Here is a 22208-nt window from a genome sequence, read left to right on the forward strand (position 1 = left end):
GTGACAACATCCGTTGTAAAAAGCGCTATACAAATAAATTTGATTTGATTTGATTTGATTCAATTACAGATCTTGAACACAGTTTATGGTCCTAGATTTTGTGATCAGTCATACATATGACAACAATAAACTACTGTGTCTGCAAAGTCCAATATCAGGAACCGGATGCAAGACCTCAAACCCTTCATCCGTGGTCAATTTCTGACCACTACTGTTGATTTTTGGTTAACAGACTGTGCCTGATTCACTTCTGCCAGCGCCACTATCATGCCATCATGCCAATCCAGCAACAGTTCATTGAAGGGGTCCAGCGGGAGGTGATATGTTGCAGTTACAGACTTACCTGTTGCATCACAAAACTCCAAAGTGCATCCTTATGACAAAATAGCCAACAAGTGCAGGTTCAAGGTAGGCGCTCATAAATAATGGCAACTTGCGGCATGAAAAGGCAGAGTGCCAATTCTAGGAGTAAGATATCAGTGGCCAATATTATTCACCAACAAATAGAAAAAATGATTATAGGTATTTTTATATTATAGATATTGGAATTACAGCTACAACAACCAATAATTTTGCACCCTGCTTTTAACTTGTGCATGCAGTGATGCTTGTGTAGTCACCAGTGTTGGACTCACACACATGGGCTATTCTCATGAACAACACAAATGCTGGGACCCAACTTAAAGTTATTTGTGATAAACAAACAATAATGCTTGGCTAAATAATTAGAAATAAACCTGAATTAACTGATATTAAATTGATTTTCACCAACATTTTCCAATATGTGTGAACAAAATTTTTACCGCAACAAAGTCAGGTCTGTGAGATAAATTTGTTTGTAATGTTTATTTTTGTAACTTTTCTTTTTACTTTACACAGTTGTATATGAAACATATTTAACTATTTTATCTCACTATTGCAACACACTGACCACTTTTGAGGTTTTTCTTTTTATTTGTGCCACAAAACACTTTGTTGTTTTGGTTTACATCCTTAAAAGGTGACAGGAGCAGCAGTTCACACAAGTGATACATACTGGTGAAGATAAACGTGAATGCATTGTGGTAATGAGAATTAAATGCCAAAAAACCTTTGAAAAAAAAATCTGCTGTACCATTAATAAATTCACTGACCAACAACCTAATTTCCAAAAAAAGTTAAGATGCTCTGCAAACTGTAAATAAAAACAGAATGCTAATATATGCAAATCTTTAAAACTCTATATTAAACTGAATATAATACAAAGAAATTGTCTTCTTCTTCTTCTTCTTCTTCCGGCTGCTCCCTTTAGGGGTCGCCACAGCGGATCATCTGCCTCCATCTTGCCCTATTCACTGCCTCCTCTACTTTCACACCAACCATCTCCATGTCCACCTTCACTACATACATAAAACTTCTCTGAGGTCTACCTCTTCTCCTTCTACCCTGCAGCTCCATCTCCAACATTCTTTGCCCAATATATCCACTATTCCTCCTCAACACATGTCCAAACCATCTCAACCTGGCCTCTCTGGCTTTATCTCCAAACTGCTCCACCTTCACTGTCCCTCTGATCTGCTCATTTCTAATCTTGCCCAGCCTTGTCACTCCCAACGAAAATCTCAGCATCTTCATCTCCGCCACCTTGTTGATTTGCATGATGCCAATGACACTCAACAATTTCTGGATGTGTTTTGGGGAAGTTTCATGAAAATGAACCAAAAGGAGCACAGTGAGTAACATCAGTGTCCCACAAACAGAAGACTAGGATTCGAATCCTCATCCCATCAGCCCAGAAAGTCCATATCAGTGCATCCCTGTCTAATTCTGCATCTCATATACAGCAGAAGGAGGGGAGGACTGGGAGCGTCCTTCTCTTTCACAGCCATCAATCAATCCTGAGAGTCACAGAAAGGCAAGCCAGAACAGGAAATAAGAAGCAGTCCCTGACTCATCCATCCTCATTTGCACCAGAGCTCTGCTCCTTGCTGGCATCTACTCGCTCACACACACACAAATGTGAAGCATTATGCAAGGTCACTGAGAGCACTGAGCTGGCTGGTCAGGGGAACCAGAAGTTCCTGAATGAAGAGCTCACTCTAATGAAGTGCCTCTGCCACAACATCACCAGAGCCCAAAGCGCCACAATCCATAATTCAGCTCAGCACCTGTCACACATCTCACTCCAGCCATCTCATTACAGCTGTCATCAACATCAGTATTCATGGAAAATGAGAGCATGACTGACAAGTGGACTATGCAGAAAGCAATACACCCCGTCCTTAGCCTGACTTATGTATGACATTTCCTCCATTTTTCCAGGGATGAAAAACACCTTTACAAATAATTCCCAACAACACCAAAGGCCAATAAAACCTCTAACAGATAAGACAACCATTTAAAATCCTTTAATTTTTAAATGCTACTTGCTAAAGAATTGACAGTCTCTTTAATGTATAATTAATTCAAACATTAAAGAGTAATGTATAATTAATTCAAACATTAAAGAGTACCTCTCCATGGATCACCACCTTATCGTGGTGGAGAGGTTTGTGTGCTTGAATGATCCTAGGAGCTATGTTGTCTGGAGCAAAAGCTCCTGGTAGGGTCTCCCATGGCAAACTGGTCCTAGGTGACAGGCCAGACAAAGTGTGATCCATAATCACCCCTATGAAAACAAGAAAGCAGGACTTGTGTACCCTGCCCGGATCAGGGTTACCGGGGCCCCACCCTGGAGCCAGGCCTGGGGGAGGGGCTCGCCAGCGAGCATCTGATGGCTGAGCATTCACTCATGGTGCCCGGCCGGGCCCAGCCCGAAGGAGTTACATGAGTCCCCCCTCCCATCGACCCACCACCGATGGAAGGGGCAGTAGTAGGGGTTCGGTGCATTGTGGATCGGGCAGTGTCCGAAGGCGCAGGCCTTGGCGTTCTGATCCTCGGTTGCTGAAACTGGCTTTTGGAACTTGGAATGTTACCTCACTGGCGGGGAAGGAGCCTGAGTTGGTGCGCGAGGTTGAGAGATACCGGCTAGATATAGTCGGGCTCACCTCAACACACAGCTTGGGCTCTGGGTCCAATCTCCTTGAGATTTTTACCAAGCCTTCCTAGAGTCCTTGGGAGGGGTGCTTGAAAGTGCTCCTCCTGGAGACTCGATTGTCCTACTGGGGGACTTCAACGCTCACGTGGGCAATGACAGTAAGACCTGGAGGGGTGTGATTGGGAGGAATGGCCTCTCTGATCTGAACCCGAGTGGTGTTCAGTTTTTGGACTTCTGTGCAAACCACAGTTTGTCCATAACGAACACCATAGGCCGCAGTTCAACGACTGACTTTGTAGTCGTGTCATCGGAATTGCGGCCATGTGTATTGGACACTCGGGTAAACAACTGATCACCACCTGGTGGTGAGTTGGATCAGGTGGTGGGGGAAGATGCCGGTCAGACAAGGCAAACCCAAACGTATAGTGAGGGTTTGCTGGGAACGTCTGGCAGAAGAACCTGTCAGATTGATCTTCAACTCACACCTCCAACAGAACTTTGACCAGATATCGGGGGAGGTGAGGGACATTGACTCAGAATGGGCCATGTTCCGCTCCTCCATTGTTGAAGCGGCTGACTGTAGCTGTGGTCGCAAGGTAGTTGGTGCCTGTCGGGGCGGTAATCCTCGAACCCGGTGGTGGACACCCCAGGTGAGAGATGCCGTCTAGCTGAAGAAGGAGTCCTACCGGGCATGGTTGGCCTGTAGGACACCAGAGGCAGCTGGCAGGTATCGACAGGCCAAGCGATCTGCGGGCTTCAGTCGTTGCCAAGGCAAAAACCCGGGTGTGGGAAGAGTTTGGTGAGGCCTTGGAAAGTGGCTTTAAGTTGGCTCCGAAAAGATTCTGGCAAACCGTCAGGTGACTCAGAAGGGGAAAGCAGTGTGCCACTAGCACTGTATATAGTGGAGATGGTGTGCTGCTGACTTCGACTGAAGACGTCATTGGGCGGTGGAAGGAATACTTTGAGGACCTTCTCAATCCCACCAACACGTTCTCCAGTGAGGAGGCAGAGTCTGGGGACACGGGAATAGGCTTGTCCATTACTGAGGCCGAAGTCGCTAAGGTAGTTAAAAAGCTCCTTGGCGGCAGGGCTCCAGGGGTGGATGAGATCCGTCCCGAGTTCCTCAAGGCTCTGGATGTTGTGGGGCTGTCTTGGCTGACACGCCTTTTCAACATTGCGTGGACATCGGGGGTGGTGCCACTGGATTGGCAGACTGGGGTGGTGGTGCCTCTTTTTAAAAAGGGGGACCGGAGGGTGTGTTCCAATTACAGGGGAATCACACTCCTCAGCCTCCCTGGTAAGGTCTATGCAGGGGTACTGGAGAAGAGAGTCCGGCTTATAGTCGAACCTCGGATTCAGGAGGAGCAGTGCGGGTTCTGCCCTGGTCGTGGAACACTGGACCAACTCTTTACCCTCTCCAGGATTCTGGAGGGTTTGCCCAACCAGTCCACATGTGCTTTGTGGATTTGGAGAAGGCATTCGACTGTGTTCCCCGGGGTATTCTGTGGGAGGTGCTTCGGGAGTACGGGGTACATGGCTCTTTGCTACGAGCCATTCAGGCCCTGTACAAACAAAGCAGTAGTTTTGTTGGCATGGCCGGCAGTAAGTCAGACTTGTTCCCAGTGAGAGTTGGACTCCGTCAGGGCTGCCCTTTCTATTCATAATTTTTATGGAAAGAATTTCTAGGCGCAGTCTGGAGGGTGTCCGGTTTGGTGACCTTAGGGTCACATCGCTGCTGTTTGCAGATGATGTGGTCCTATTGGGGACATCAGGCTGTGAACTTCAGCTTTCACTGAATCGGTTTGCAGCCGAGTGTGAAGCGGCCGGGATGAGGATCAGTACCTCCAAATCCGAGGCCATGGTTCTCACGCGGGAAAGGGTGGAGAGCCCTCTCTTGGTCGGGGATGAGCTCTTGCCTCAAGTGGAGGAGTTTAAGTATCTCGGGGTCTTGTTCACGAGTGATGGTACAAGGGAGCGGGAGATTGACAGGCGGATTGGTGCTGGGTCAGCAGTGATGCGGGCTCTTTACCGGTCTGTTGTGGTAAAGAAAGAGCTGAGCCATAAGGCAAGGCTCTAGATTTACTGGATGATCTACGTTCCCACCCTCACCTAGGGTCATGAGCTTTGGGTAATGACCAAAAGAACGAGATCGCGAATACAAGCGGCCGAAATGAGTTTCCTCCACAGGGTGGCTGGACTCTCCCTTAGAGATAGGGTGAGAAGTTCAGTCATCCGGGAGGGACTCAAAGTAGAGCCGCTGCTTCTCCACGTCGAGAGGAGCCAGTTGAGGTGGTTCGGGCATCTTGTTAAGATGCCTCCTGGACGCCTCCCTTGGGAGGTGTCACAGGCAAGTCCACCGGGGAGGAGACCCCGGGGAAGACCCATGACACGCTGGTGTGACTATATCGCCAAGCTGGCCTGGGAGCGCCTCGGAATCCCTCCCAGGGAGCTAGTGGAAGTGGCTGGGGAAAGGGAGGTCTGGGCCTCATTGCTCAGGATGCTGCCCCCGCGACCCGAACCCCAGAGAAGCGGAAGATGATGGATGGATGGATGGATGGATGGATGGATGGATTAAAGAGTAACAGCAGTGAAAGTTCATGAAAATGTAACAAAAACACAACATACTACTTTATCATGGGTTCTTTTGATTGTTTATGAGGGACAACAAGAATAAAGTCATTTCATTAGTTTAATTCCACATGTGATCTCTCTAAAAATAAACCAGTTTATTGCTCCAAGGTACAGCCTAAAATCACTATCCTATTCTTATTAAGTAATGCTAGTTAACTTCTTCATGGTAGTTAGTTCGTTCATATAGCTAATAAATGTATAGTTTATATGCTAAGTTAATGACAGCAAACTATATATCATTTTTACAGTGCTGTTGGTAACTTGGGTAATATTAGTGCTAAGCTAGCCACTATTACTTAGGTTTATGGTTGTTCAGCTAATGTCTTTTTGTGCTGAATCTGCCCAGAACATTGAAGATGATAAGAGAAGAGAGTGTGCCAAAAGTTGATGACATTGCTCTTTAAAATAATAACTTTATGAAAAGCTAAAAATACCCAGTTTTCACCATGGGCTGCAAAATCAATACCCCATGACTAAAAAGAGGTATTATTTGAGTGGCTCCACAAGAGACCCTCTTGACAGATGCTTGTGTTTGTGACAGAGGCTTGTGTTCTGACCTGCAGGGCTGTTAGGAGATTAGTAGTTTCTCTCAGTCTGGCCCGAGTTGCATCTAACTCTTCTAGAAGCTTCTCCTGGGCTTCTTTCAGGCTGGAGATGTGACCTTTTGCAGAGCCCAGTCCCTGCTCTCCCTCTTTCACCAGGTCCTGCAGACGGCTCAACTGGGAGAGAGACAGAGAGTTAATTCAAAGACCCATGAATCTGGTCTATAGTGTCACATCTAACATTCAATGTACTGAAATGTTATGTGTATATATATATATATATATATATATATATATATATATATATACACACACACAGACACACACACACACACACACACACACACACATATATATATATTTATATAGGGGACTCCGAGAAAAGCCATCCAGATAAGCAGTACTTAAAGCTTTTATCTTTGAGAGAGAGGAAAAAATAGCTCCACTTTTGCTTCAGATCTGAAAAAATCCAGAGGAGTCTGAAAGGATTTGCAGCCATCAAGAAACCCTATCTGAGAAAAGCAAATAAACAACAAAAAAGAAGGAAATTTGAACTAGAACGACTACAGACTACAGACTACAATCACATCTGAGATGTGAGGTTTTGATTGATGAGTCTAAATATTTATTTGGGATTACTCTGATCATGGGATGTCGAAAATGCAACCAGACAAGACCGAACTTTGGAGGTGTGGAAAAATATCCCAGCAGATTTCTTTAAAAAACTGAAAACTGAGAAAAATGGAAAGGCAAAGGGTGAATACACTGGAAGGGTGGGAATACTAATTTGACAGCATATATTCCCAAAGCTGAATATAACCAGATTTCAATTGTTGATGCGACTGGATATTAGATAAATAAAGGATGGTCTCTGACTTTTGCACAACATTGCAACACTCCTATCTGTGTGTCTAAAGTTAAAAGCTAGCTATAGCACATTCCCATTGTCAGGAAGCGGTTATGTATCAAACTCATTCAGACTAGTGCTTGAAAATATGCTTCATGATCCCATGGAAACAGACCATTTATCCTACAAGTAGTCTTGTAGTTTTCAAAGAGCAAATCACTGAAAAATAACCAGAAATGGTTCAAAATATATTTATTCAACCTAAAATAACATATGATAACGTTTTACAATTATATTATTATATTCCAGGGGCTTGTTTGATTATTATTTTATAATAAAAAGACTTGAATTAAATAAGGAACCAAAGAGCAGTTACAGCGAACACCAAATAGGTATTTCTTCACAGTCTGCACAAGTAGTGGGGAAGAGAAAGCCAACTCTGAGAGCAGAGGGCTTATTAAAACCCAGTGAGAGTAATGGGACGCTAAACACACAACACTGAAATTAATCACTCAGAAAAGGCCCCCACACCCATCTGCCCGCTGCACAGCTCCAGAGCCACAGAGGCAGCACTGCTAAAACTGCACTCGGCACTCACAGCTTCCCAGTAGGATTTAGACCACATACTCCACAGACTAAGAGTGGGGACACATTGCCTTTTCTTGAAATTTTTGTTGTTTTAGTTAAGAAAGCCAAAAAGAACCTGCAAAGGTTTTGCTAACGTAACTACCACCTACTAATGGTTATATTTTATTATATAACTTCAACTCTCAGCCTAATGTTCACCAAGGTATCTTCCTTGGTATGAAGAGTAGTTTTTTGCCTATTTTTAAAATAAACGATTACTAAAGGGAAATTAGATTTTCCCCTTAATTTCAGCATAATCAAGTGGTTGAAATACAGTCAGGGTGGATCAACATAAAATGCTCCATTCTAGAGAACCTAATGACTCAGAAGGGGTCACAGTGGTGGGGATAGAAACCAGACGTCTGAAAAGTTTAACCCCTTTAAAACAATGTTATACATGCTTGATGTCTGAGATACTGTTTTACATTAGACTGAGATAAGGTTCTGGTCTAAAACATAGATTTTTAAAGCTATTCATGGTGGGAGGCATATGCAGTGACAAAATTGTCTGCAATGACAATGCAATGTTTCAGATTTCCCATCATTAACGTGATAAAAACTCAGAACACATACGTAGGTTCACTGTACGTTTTGGCCTGTAAGTAATTTGTCTAGATTTGTGTTGTAGAAATTGTGACACCTGGCTTCTATCAACACCACTGTAAAGAAATCTGACCCTGTAAGTTTCACTACAATGAACCATTTCACATCAAACTGCTCTGTATTAATTCATTTACACCTCAATAAAGAGCAAATAATAACTCAATAAGTGAAACTCTTTTGGCATAAAAAGTAGTTTGAACACCTGAAAAGTTTGAATGCTGATGAGACAACAAGATGATGAAACATGTGGCCTTTGGCATTTTTTTATAAGGTAGTACTGCCATCAGTGCTGGCACTAATATTTAAACATGATACTGTTTTTCTCAAAACAGTAATATTGTTCTCCTCAAAGTAAACCTGCTTAGTCTCCAATGTATTTCATAATTTAAACCAACAAAGAAAACATGCTCATTCATTAATGTTCCAGCATGGAGAGCTCACTCTAATAAAGTGCCTCTGACACTTCTGCAAAGTTAATGGCTTCAAAACATTTGACAGACAGTGTATTAAACCTACTTCAATACATACAATGACACAGAACGAAGCACATAAATAAAGGTTCTTAAATGGTTCCTAGTTTACATGGTTCTAAAGAAAACTAGTGTCACACACTTGATACAGGGCTTTCAAACTAGTGGTTTGTGGTGTCACTGAAAGTCCATGAAATTGTGATGGAGATGTCACTGTTAAAGTTCATTTTAAAAATATGTGTTTATATAGAAAAAAATCTAAATGTAACACTTTGTGACCTCCTAAGCACAAAAAAGGTAATAATTACATTGAGTAACAATTCAATAATAACTTTTAACAATTTATTTTACTTAAAAATTTGTTTCTTTCAACATTTGCCTCATCAAAATTTTATGAGTGCTAATGCAAATAATCTGACTTTAGCTGATGCAAAAGTATTTCCCCCTGTATTGGAGGAGATCCCTCCATTTTTGCACTATGCATTCTTTTTCAGTAACACTGACTAAATACACTTTGATGTAAATGTGTGTGATTTACAAAACTATCAAAATGTTTGTCGTGGTTAAGTGCTAGATATGTTATACATGTTTTTTGCAGTAAAGAAACCTGCGGTTGTGCTCTTTTTTCTGAGCTTTATCTCGGGTTGGAGAGATGTATATTGTGCTCACAGAAGGGGTTCTCAGTCCTCTGCTTCACGCCCCATTGCTCACTAGCAGCTCAATACAGAGTCAACACACAGAGAGCCAACAGTGCCCTGATGAATCCAATGAGAAGGGAAAACTATTTTATCTGCTTTGATTCATTAAAAATATCTGAGTTGATTTACGCTCAACTAGGGGGGCCTGCAGAAATAGGTTTACAAAGGTTCTTCAGACTTCAGACTTTTTTCATCATCAAAAGTGGTCCTTTTAAGAACCATCCATTCAAAAGTGTTCTGAGGAACCAAAAGCGGTTCTTCTATATTATTGTTTTAAAAAAATCCCTTTCTGGTTCTACATGGTACATTTATTTTTTAAAGTGTACCCACCCACCTTGAGTTTTACACTCATGAATATTGTTAAGTGAAACCACAAACTAAGCAGAAGCAGGAGCCGAATGTGTTCTCACCTCGCTGTTGGCCATGTTGAGCTTGGTGCTGAGCTCCTCTCTCAGGCTGTCCAGCTGCTCCCGCAGATGCTTCTTCTGCTCTTCCAGTGAACTGCGCTCTTTCTCAAACTGCTGCTCCATCTCCTGAGGAACCAACATAACATCCCCATAAGAAAAAGCACTGGGCACATAGCTACGCTTAACAAATTTGTGAAATAAGTCATTCAGACTTAACAGATGCCTGTCATTTGTCAGTGTTTTTGAAGGATGGAATAATCAGAGATCATACCACATCGCTGTCGCAGAGCAATCAATCACTACTAAAGTTGTGCAGCGTTTAATGGAAAATGTCATTTCAAAGTGTCATGTAAACGCAGTGCCTCTGGGAGAACGCTTAATATCAAGCCAGGAAAATGAAAAAGGAGAACACAAAGTTTACCTTGCAAAGACGAGGCTTTCTTGTGAACAGATTAATAAATGCTGTATCTGATGATGAAGGTGAGGACCTTTACTGCAACACAATATTAGGAAAAAGGAAAACAGCTATAAATTATAAGCGCTGTGACATTTTTCATATGGAAGAGGATGTTTAATAGTGTCACCCACACATAGATATTTCTGTCAAAGGACGATGCCAGCGCTGTCTAATGCGTGAGTGAAGTGTCACAGCATGGAGCGCCGCAATAAAAGATGTTCTTTTTAAATCTGAGAGATTGAACATCTGTTCGTTTTTTGGTTTCATGGCTATGGTGTAAAAATAAAATACCTGTATAATTATTGTAAATTACTGCCTTTGTACAGAACCACAACAAAATTACAATCATTCAAATAAATTCTAATTAATGAAAAATATGAGCCAATTAATTAAAATTTACATATTTATGCAAATGAACAGTGCTGACATTAAGTGTTAGTATAAATGATTGCAAAACACAGCAAAGTGGCATGTAATTGGGGGCTCTAGAGAATAGCAAGCACTCTGACTGTTCCAAACTGAGCTGTTGCTGAAATGAGTCAAATGATTCAGGACGATTTTGAAGATGAGACAATATTATCACATTCGCACCTTCACAGTCATTCGGCTGTTTCACAGTGACGCTGGACTTTCTAAAAGCAGAGCCAAAAATGATTGTGCTGCCAAAACAAGTTTAGGCAACACGTCCTTCTGTGCAAATATGTACACATTTCTTAAAAGGAGCTTTCCACATGTAGAGGAGGCTGTCAAAGAGAGAGACCGCATGTAAGGCTGATAAATAATTAATGTCTCGCACGCCTGTGCGCCAAGCATAGCGAGCGAGTGTGCATAATTTACCGCATCCCAAACTTCGAAGCACACAAATATGCAAATGTGATCTCATGTATGTTTAATTGAACTGCATCTATCAGAGCACACGCGGTGTGAGGCAGGACTGACCCCGACTGTGCAACCCTGCCACAAAAATATGATGATACAATGTATAGTAACCAGGCATGTGCCAATATCAAAATGTGATAGAACGATAATTACCTAACTTTTTGGCATTGTTTGATATTGTATCAAAGGCGAATTCCACTGATTTTTTAAGTTTCCCAATAATTTAATCGTTGAGATGTGTCATTCAGGTTAATCTGACATGACATGGTGCATTGTAGACTCTGATTACTGTACAGTGGTGGTGATACGAACCAGATTTCATGATATCTACAACATGAATATAGCCATTTTATTTACTATCCAGTGAACCTACATGTGTCTTCTGAGTTTTATATGTAATGTTGATAATGGTAGTGCTAAATCTGAAAATAAATTCTAATCTTCCTCCATTATCTCTCCACACAAAAGTGTTCTAAAAACACATTTAAGACCAAAGCCCATGATTTTTGTTCCTGACATGTCATCACTCAATTAAAATTGAGTGATTTAATTGAACGACTACTGTTTTTTGCATTGTACTTTTGAAAAACCAACTTTTCCATCTTATCCAAGATTTTTTTGAAACTGCTACTTGTTTGACTAAAATAACAAGAGAACACAATAATATATTGTCTACCACAGTATAACTTATTATGGAATATTGGCATATATATAATCATGATATCTAGTTTATCTGAGACATAATTTAAGGGCAAAAAACTAATTTTATAAGCTGAAATCACAATCACTATGACAAAATACAATGACCTATCAACACCTTATTACTCTGTGGTTCATATGACAATGTAACACTATTGGTTGTTTGTCTAAATTTCAACTTTTTAAGCATGCAATTGGCCAGTCTTGTAGAACTACTAATCTTAAAATGCTCATGAAAGCTTATCATGACATTATTTATCCTGACAACGATATCATATAGTCACATTGCCCGACGCTACTCCCATAGTTCACGTCCTGTCACAGGAGAGGTGAGTCACAACCCAGTTTTGGATGCGCCTGACAAACCGCCCGATGCTCCACCCACCCAGCCCAGGGGGAGATAAAGAAGGAGAGTGAGGAAGAGGAGGAGCAGCCCCAAGCTGGGTCTAAAATAGGCCGCTGGAGCGCTCGTCATGCTGCTTCTGTACACGGCAGTGAGTCAGCTCTGAGCTCTAGCGTAAGCCTCTCTTCTTCATTATTCATCCGCTCCTCAATTTTTCACTCGGCATTTCCATTTCTGAGAGTGGCGGGCAGCACCAAGCAGCACATGGGCGATAAGCTCCAAAGCCATGCTGCGTTAATGAGATTCAGCGTTTAGTGCCACAGCCCCACCCGGGACACCCCCGGCCCCCTCTCCGGAGGACCAGGCCCAGTATGCCTGCAGACGATAAGGGTAGAGAGGGCCACGGGACAGAAAAAGGTGAATCTCAAATAATACTCAACCATAACTGCATGAGTTTAAACCACAGGGACCAGAAAGAGACAGATTTGAGCTGGAGGGACAGGAAGCTCCCAGATTCACTCTGGCTATGTGGCAGAATATGCCCTTTTCACTAGATCTGCAGTAACAGGTCATCAGTTATATTATGGAAATAAATCTACATATTGTTTTTCAAAAAACACTTTTTTATGCTCAATAAGAGCTTGACAGTTCTGAGCCTTAAATCTAGTTTCGGTCCGAGTTGGCCAAAAAGTTCATGAACAGTAATGACCAGTGATCATGGAATCGAGAACCTCTACTTCAAAAATGTTCATATGATACACATGGCCATTCCAGCAGATTGCAATACATTTGGGGATGGATTAACTCCTTAAACAGTCAGGACTTACCAGAAGGTACAAGCTTTTTTCTCACTCCCACAATTGGAAAATTACTCAGCCAGTTTGCATTGCTTTTAATGTAGTTAATGAATATGCCTTAGGATGCCACAACCCCTGGAACTGAAAAGGTTAACTCCACCCCTTTTACTTCCCCCAAAAAACACAGTGGTAAAAAATTCTACATATTAAACTGTTTTTACACTGCATGGTACCAGTGCAACTCAACTTGACTCTACTCGCCTTTTTAGGTTTTCCATTAGATAAACCTGCTACCTGGTGCTATTTTTGGTATCAATTCCCTTTCGATTCCGAGTAAGCTAAGTTGGTACCAAAAGGTAATATGGAAAACAATAGACCACTGATTGGTCGGAGAGAATCGTCACCATCACCCTAAACACATTTGCTATTCTTTGCAACCAGGTTAATGTATGCTCTTGCATCACCTTTGAGCAACCAGAATCATCTCATCATCTGTAGTAACTCATGTAGTATTACCCAAATTCTCCTGTTTTTCTTTTGTCTTGTTGCCATCAACCTCTTCTGAACAGCATTTGTCTCCTTCACATCACAGCAGTGTCATGTGGAGTCACTATGATGATCGGTTACATTAAGGGGTTACTATAAAGTACCTGGTACTAAAAGTGAGTAGAGGAGGGCAGAGTCGAGTTGAACTGCACCACGTGGTAGATGAGCAACATTAGATCTAGGCGTTCAGTTCAAACCATAAATGTCTAACTATGGTAAAGCTGTATTTTAGCACTAAGCCAACATATGCAAACACATGAACATTTCCTCGCAGTGTTAAGACTCAGTAAAGAGACTCAGTAAAGAGCTCAGGCACAGAGCTGCTGCTGTTCTTCATGTCTAACACTTGACTGAAGCACATCGGCCAGGTTATCATTTGTATTCAAAGTCAGTCAGTTCAAGAAGGCATTGAGTGACATTTTTTCCTCACAAAATTGGTCCCATCTGTTGTGAACATGAACAGTTGATTCCACTGTTAGTTTCTAATCGTGTTGGTTGTTAATCTGACAGGTAAGGCCTTCAGTCAGCTTGTAAAGTCCTACCCAATGGGACAGCTTGCTTAGCTGTGTCTACCTAGATACCTAAGGGAAAAAAAAAATCACTATAATGGGTTATTTTCATTGGCTTTTAAAAATGTAACCATTTTGTTTTCAACTAAAGTCATCTAAAATTTCCATAAAACGGGATTATTGTATTAAATAAAAATTTACAAAAAATGAAAGCGGTGAACTTTTTTATTTCACTGAAATCATCAGACCTAGAAGGACCTGAGGATTCTCCACTGCCAAAACACACACACACACACACACACACACACACACACACACACACACACACACACACACACACACACACACACACACACACATCCATCCACGGACCAAAACATTGTATCTCCATTTTTGTCATTTTTTCAGTTTTTGATGTAATTTGGAAATGTCTAATGTCGTTTATATCGTGTAAAATTTTCAAAATGAATGGACCAAAAAATGGCCCAAAATTACTTGGAAAAATGTCTGATTCCACAGACTTACATTAAAAGTATGTTTTTCCCTTCTCTTGTAAAGTTATCATTTTGGAAATACGAGGTTTTGCTCCGACAACAGTGATATATATGCTATGTTGTCTCTTTAGCTGCTAATTTTATTTTTTCAACATCACGGTCACTCACTAGGCCTGACTTATGGAAAAAATGGGCAGGGGCTACTTTTGGTAATAACTGCTTGTTGCTCCTCTGGTTTATGTTTCTTATCTTTTTTCTTTATACTGACCCACTTTAGATTTGAGTTTTAGTTAAAATCTATGATTTTGGAATTACTATGCTTACCCTGGTTGTCTGAGCTCTGTCAAAATAGTCAGAAGCAAGCTGAACAGATTATTGACTTGTTACCCATACATATCTGCACACAGAAAACATCTGAAATCTCTGAAAACTCAAGCAACGGTTCCTGGCCAACCTATTACAAATCTACAGAGATGGTGATGCCAGTCTAGGCCCCCCTGGTGACCAGGGTCCTTTACAAATGCTCAGTAGGCTTGATTAGTAATCTGGCCCTGAATACTCGATAAGTAGGAGGTGATATGTTGTATCATAAATAAAATTATAGCTTGTTAAGCTTGGAACTTAAAATGATGGAGGCACTGTGATGAGCACAAAGTGAGAAATTAGTGAAACAGTGGTTTTATTTTTGAATAGAAAAGTAAAAAGTGAAAGTTTTGCTCATATTTGCAAGTAAGTATGTTTTGTCATACTTTGTTACTCTGAAACATGCATGCCTTAACGTGGGCGCATTGCCATGGATGTGTTGTTAAAGATGTGACTAAGATGGCAGAGATAGTGTGGCTTTTATTGCTAAATAGGCTGAGCTAATGTTAACATTAGGTGTAGAAATAGTTCAAATATAATGTCATACTAGCATGATGGCACACACAGAGCCCTGCTGATGACATCCAATTTACATGTGGGAATGAGGTCTTAATGCATGGCCACAAGTTAGCAAGGTGTGGAAACGAGACAACTAAATCAAGATAATTAAGTCATGGCCACAACTTAGTAAGGAGTGGGAACGGCATGATGCCTTGTTAAGCTGTGGTCAATGATTAATCATCTCATTTCCACGTCTTTCTAAGTCATGGCCACGCATTAGGATCTCATTGCCACGCCATGACCTAATTGTCTTGTTTTTTTCTCTGTTTGGGGGGCCGTAACTTTTAACATGGCAACTTTTAACTCAGCCAACACACACAAACACCCACACACACAAACACACATTCAAACAGCTGATGTGTGAGTTAGTGTTTGTCCTCACACTGTTGTTTTCTCATTACAGTGACCTCAAAATTAACTTGCATCTGTGGCCAAAGTAGCTGCTAATTGCCATTGTCTGTCTGCTCCATTGTTTAGAGAAAAGCATTTCATTCACCCTTACTCATCAAGGGGCAGCAAACTAGCTGTACTCTGTGCGACATGTAATTGCTCATAGATGAGAGGGTTTGTGGACGTTGTGGAGCGTGATGTGTGGCTCCGTTGGCAGAAGCATGGTGGAGAGACAGATGACAGTCTGTGTCTTGGCTGAGCCAATCAAGCATGACTTTGTGGGTTACTCTTTTCATATGCTATCAGCTAAAGATATCAAAACAGACAGGCTTGTCATGTCATGTGCAGCTTCTGGTCTCGTCCCAACAGACAAAAAGGAAAGAGCATGTTATTTTGCATATGCTGTATTGGGCAGAGTGGTGACTCACTGAGAACGGTGTGCCAGCTAAAAGAGATACTTCTGTCTGAAACAGGAAATCTGCCACTTTTTCCCCCCATTTGAACCCTTAGAAATTGCAGATATAAGAAACAATAACAAAAGCATGATGTCGGTTTATATCTATTATTTCTGTCACATAGGTCTTTGAAAGATTTTTCATAAGTGGAGATAAGAGAAGCAGTTTTGTTACGATGTGAATTTGATGCAAGTTGAAAAGCAGTAGAAGGTCTTGGCATAGGCAATAGCTAGGGTGGGACTAGTAATGGGTTGCCCCAGTTTTGCATAAATTTATACCTGTAATATGCTAAGTTTATGCATAAAGACTAAAGTTCTTAATTAACACTAGTTTTGTTTCAAACTATCTTTCAACTTGATTTGATTGCACCACTAGTCCTTAAATCATGTTGTAATTAGCAACAACTAATGCATACATCACACGACAATAACGTTCAAAGTCATTCTATAAACATGGAAAGGTGATGGCATTTCCAGATCCGGTATAGAAGAGAATGATGTGTAAAAGTTAGAGTGAATGAAACTGAATACTGGCAGCCATTGGGCCTCATTCACCTGCTGAGTCTTAATTAACTTCATGCTCAGAGTTAAAACAATGGTGATAATCAGAGCTGTCAGTAAAATTACAGCATAAAGTATTTACTGTATTTAGCTTAGTCAATCAAAAAATAATGTTTTTTGGTTTTGTTGTTCATTCTATGTAGGTTCTATTGTTTTTTTCCCAGCACGTGCCTAGGGGAGATGTCAATATTTACTATGCTACTACTAAGCTCAATGTTAAAACTGATTTTTGTGATTTAGTAATGCACAAACTTAACTTGTAACTGAACTTGGCAAACACTCACAACTAGCATATGTCTGAATTTCCGTACAGCTGGTAAAACTGGCTCTAGCTTTCCTGCAATTACGCAGTATGCCTGCAGTCTCCCCATTAAACTGAGCTGTTTACTGGATAGTGCCCCCCATTCTCCTAGAGAAAGTGTGCTAAGAGTACATAGTGGAAAACGATCAAAGTTGCGAAAAACATGGTACAGTCAGAGACGTGTAGATCCTGGCTTCTCTAATTAGCTCAAACCAGAGGTGTCCAGACAGCTGGAACAAAAACCTGAGGAAGATTTTTATTTTCTGGACCTAAATTCCGCAGATTTCACAACAGGCAATCCAACACCCACAAATCCCTTCCAAACTAATTCAGCAGGTGAAAATTGCCAATGATATAATCAAATCAATGATTTGCAAATTACACATTATTAGGACTGGTCAGTGTCTAAAATGTCTACTTGTTGCTTACATACTAATCAGAATTCATAGTTGTATTTAAATAATTAATTGTGAATCACATTCATTTGTGTAGTTAATCACAAGTAATTGCATTTCTCATATTTGCTCAAATCTACACCTAAAGAAAGACTTTTCCATTTTCTGAGCAGTCCAAGTTATAATAGTCAAGACAGTGGCCCAAAAGATTAATCAGAATTTATTTATTACCTTAGGCAATTCAATAACATTATTTTCACTGTGTTGACACAGGATTTCATAAGTTGAACATAAATCATGTGTGATTTCCAGTCACCATCATCCAGTGAGAGCAACTGTGGATGCATGCTCCGACTAAATGTATTTTCCATATGACCAATGGTTCCACCTCTTCTGTAACTGTAGCTTCTTGCTCTCATACTGCTATACTACATCTTATTTTGTCCATAGTTCTCTGAAAAGCACTGTCCAGTGTAGTCTGCTAAAGTTGTCCTTCAGGTCTAATGCCACTGATATTACCAGTATTGGTATTGGACATCGGCGGTGTTTTGCTTATTTTAGACTCAACATCCTTCAGTGAAAAGAACAGTAGTTTGAAATACACTTAGATTTTATTAAGAGGGTCATCAATAAAACTTACCATTAAAAAGCTGTAATTGAAGGAGCGGGCTACAGCGTTGGAGCCATAGCAACAACACCATACAACACCAACAACACCAAACCATGGATGGTTTGAAGAATCAAACTAGGTAAATGCATTAAGAGCATTACAATATTAGTGGCATTGATCATTTATGGGGCAGTCATGGGCTGGGGTTAGGGAACTGGCCCTGTGACCGGAAGGTTGCCAGTTCGATCCCCAGTGCCGACAGTCCATGACTGAGGTGTCCTTGAGCAAGACACCTAACCCAGTTGCTCCTCGGGCGCCATGGATAGGGCTGCCCACTGCTCTGGGCAAGTGTGCTCACTGCCCCCTAGTGTGTGTGTGTACTCACTAGTGTGTATGTGGTGTTTCACTTCATGGATGGGTTAAACTTGGAGGTTTCCCTGTTTTTGGGGCAGTCGTGGGCTGGAGGTTAGGGCTCTGGCACTGTGACCGGAAGGTTGCCAGTTCGATGCCCAGCGCCGACGGTCCATGACTGAGGTGTCCTTGAGCAAGACACCTAACCCCCAACTGCTCCCTGGGCGCCGTGGATAGAGCTACCCACCGCTCTGGGCAAGTGTGCTCACTGCCCCCTAGTGTGTGTGTTCACTAGTGTGTATGTGGTGTTGGTGGTGTTGGTGTTCACGGATGGGTTAAATGCGGAGGTGGAATTTCCCCGGTTGTGGGGGGTCAATTATCATATGAATGCATATTATCACATTATCTTTGACACAATACATTTCAAATTATATTTAAAAAAAACATTGTGTCACAGAGGATACACTCAATTTAAATGCTAGGAGATTTATATATTCCTCATTCTCCTCCTTCCAACTCTTCTGAAATTACAGTACCCCTTGATGCTGAAAAAGCTTTGGCAAGGATGCCCGCTCTCCCCTTGCTCTTTAATTTGACTATAGAGCCATTGACTAACTGGTGCCGCAGTCAGGAAAGATTTGAGGGCATTACACTTCAACTCTATGCAGCTGACCTTCTTCTATGAAAATTGGCTACAAGTCTGCAAAAAAGCTAATTATTTTTTTGTTAACCCATCACTAAAGGCACCACTCCCTCTTACAGACAGCATTAGAGAGATTCATATTTGGGAGTGTTCTTCACCAATTCATTTAAAGATAAACAAATAAATGTAAATTGCATATATCTAGGTGGGCCTCTCTTTCGCTATCCCTTATGGGTTCCATCAACTTGATCACAATGGTTACCCTTCTTAGATTTTTATAACGCTTTTTAACACATCCAAGTTTTTTAACAATAACTCTTTCTTTGTCAACCTTGACCATCTGCTGAACTATTTCTACAGAACAATAAGCCTGCATGTCTAAAGAGATCAATTCTTCAGATCCCAAAGTCTGAAGGAGGCCTAGTATTCCCTATCTTTCATTATTACTGCTGGGCTTGCAACATTCACAAAAAACTATACTGGGCCAACCACAAACCGTCTAATGACTGTTTGCCTTGGGCTCATATTAAAAGCTACTCACAAAGCTCACTACACATTTATTTGCTCCCAGTTTCCCATATCAGTCAACAAAGCCTCTAAAACTCGGTTGTTACCAATACTATTATCTCGCTCTAATTCTGAAAATAGTTTGTTTAACATAGAGCTTCAAACCATATGTCCATTCCAAAAGCACTGGCCTTCCTACAATTATTGTTTGCATGTATCAATGAAAGTTATAATTGCAGGAAGTCATTAAACTGGCATCCTAGACCAGGTGAACTCCTCAGCTATAAACACCGACATGACCTACTGGAGTGTAATGTGCTCCATAAAGTATATAAATAAACTTCACTATTTATCACCTGACGCGGATAGTGATGCCTAACTGTGGTCTTCTGGAAAAGATTCGTTTTTTTTCTTTTTTGCTGTTTTTACTGTCTTTTTGTTCATGATCTACTTACTGATCATTAGACACTGGATCACTCTTGCTTTGTTACTTATCCTATTGTTTGTTGCCCAGGAGCAGCTGTTTAGGTAGGCATGGGTGGGGGGGGTGATGTATTTATATTTGATTAAATAACATTTATGTTTAAAAAATGTAACATTTTGTCTTTACAAAATGCAATAAAATGATTAGCAAAAAAATTTCCATTCTATTTTGATGGCCCAATAGTTTAGAGTCACCATTGATGGCACGTATAGTCTTGCTTTGTAGAATCACAATTGGCATATTTTCATAAGTTTTTTACACAAAACAATCATTCCCCAATTTTGTAAGTACATTAAAACAATAATGACTCTAGACTTGTAAGGGTTAAAAGAACACAGGAACAACCTGTATGCTCTACTTTCCCCTCACTGTTTGGCCTCCTGGTGATGAGGCAGCTGGCAGTCTCACACACACACACACACACACACACACACACACACACACACACACACACAACCACACATACAACAAATGCACAAGCATATTTGTATGGTCTAATTTTAAAAAACAGACAGCTCTAAAGGGCAGATTCACTGGCTGTGACCCCCATCCACTGAAAAATGTGCTTGAATCCAGGCTAAAGAAGCGTGTCGAAAAATGACAGTAACACCCAATGATGCCTGCCCTCCTCCACTTTACTCCACATAGCTCTGTTGGGGAAATGATCCATCAACACCAGAACCAGCAGGAGTGTAAGAAGCTTTTCTCCCACTGTTATAGCTCAGATAATCCAGCAAGCAAGTCCAACAGTATACCTGCACTGCAACACACACACTGCTGCTCTCATTCCAAAATCCTGGTCACACGATAACTTGAAGGAGGTCCAGAACAGAGCTTGCTGTTCTCTCACAACAGAACATAAAGACTAGAAGAAACTATTTTCAATGGAAATCAATGGTTTATCATATTGAGCCGACAGCACATGACTGAGGTGTCCTTGAGCAAGACACCTAACCCCCAACTGCTCCCTGGGCGCTGCGGATTGGGCTGCCCACCGCTCCGGGCAAGTGTGCTCACTGCCCCCTAGTGTGTGAGTGCTCACTAGTGTGTATGTGGTGTTTCACTTCACGGATGGGTTAAATGCGGAGTTGAAATTTCCCCATTGTGGGACTAATAAGGGTCACTTAATCTTAATCTAATCTAAGTTTTGAGTTCTATAAGTTTGAGTTGTATTTAAAATATTATTATTTTTATAAAATGATGTAACATAATATAATGCAATTGATGAATTGTGACCAGATTTTAAGCACAATGAGCATCTGTCTCAGTTCAATTCAACATTTTGTTAAATAAACATTCATCTTTAGGAAGTAATTGTACAAATATAATATTTTGAATTAAAACTGAACTGTGGCATTAAAATAAAAAAAGTAGACATATAAATATCTTGCATTCTTTTGAGCTTTCCATGCTCTGCTCACAAATGCCCATAGCAGCTGTTTTTGCATAAGTGTTTTTCCCATATATATAAATTAAGATAAGGTTTTCATTTTCAGGTGGTATTCATTTGTTTATGTGTGAAATTTTCAAGTCTTTTGACATCATTAGTGAACATTACTTAGTTTACATCATAGCTTACATGAACTACTGTAGCAGGACTGAAACGAGGGATTTGCTAGCAACATTCCCCTGTAATACTTCCATACATATCGACTTTACAGTAAGAAAGATACACATATGCTGAAACCTTTTTGATGATGAAAATATACAGTAGCACTCAGAATTAAGTGACCACTTTCCATTTAATTACTTTCCAGGTAAAAATACAAGGTATTCATTTTTTAGCATCAGGAGCACAAATCAGATATATTTAAATCAATTTAATATATTTAAACCGCATAAAAGCCTCAACAGCTACACTGTTAAAACTGAGAGGTCAGCTAAACTCAAAATGATATATTATCTGATTACATGGCTTTTCTTCAGTTGATTCAACTTGAGGACATAAAAGTGCGCTCAGTTTTTTTTAGTTCTGCATCTCAGTTAGGTAAATAAAATGTACATTTTATATTCATTTTATATT

At 40.8% G+C, this 22208-nt stretch overlaps 1 protein-coding gene across 2 annotated transcripts in view; it reads right to left on the bottom strand.

Moving 5' to 3' along the window:
* The window catches only part of fam184a (family with sequence similarity 184 member A), a 194164-nt gene that overhangs the window by 83859 nt on the left and 88097 nt on the right, over positions 1 to 22208 (bottom strand). For both annotated transcript variants that reach the window (XM_017692517.2, XM_017692518.2), the window contains exons 7-8: positions 9845 to 9967; positions 6205 to 6366 (exon numbers count right to left, since the gene is read on the bottom strand). In XM_017692517.2, coding sequence (XP_017548006.1) covers positions 6205 to 6366; positions 9845 to 9967 — 285 coding nt within the window. The remainder of the gene's footprint in view (positions 1 to 6204; positions 6367 to 9844; positions 9968 to 22208) is intronic.

This window comes from Pygocentrus nattereri, chromosome 4, assembly GCF_015220715.1.
Source record: "Pygocentrus nattereri isolate fPygNat1 chromosome 4, fPygNat1.pri, whole genome shotgun sequence".
Taxonomy (NCBI): Eukaryota; Metazoa; Chordata; class Actinopteri; order Characiformes; family Serrasalmidae; genus Pygocentrus; species Pygocentrus nattereri.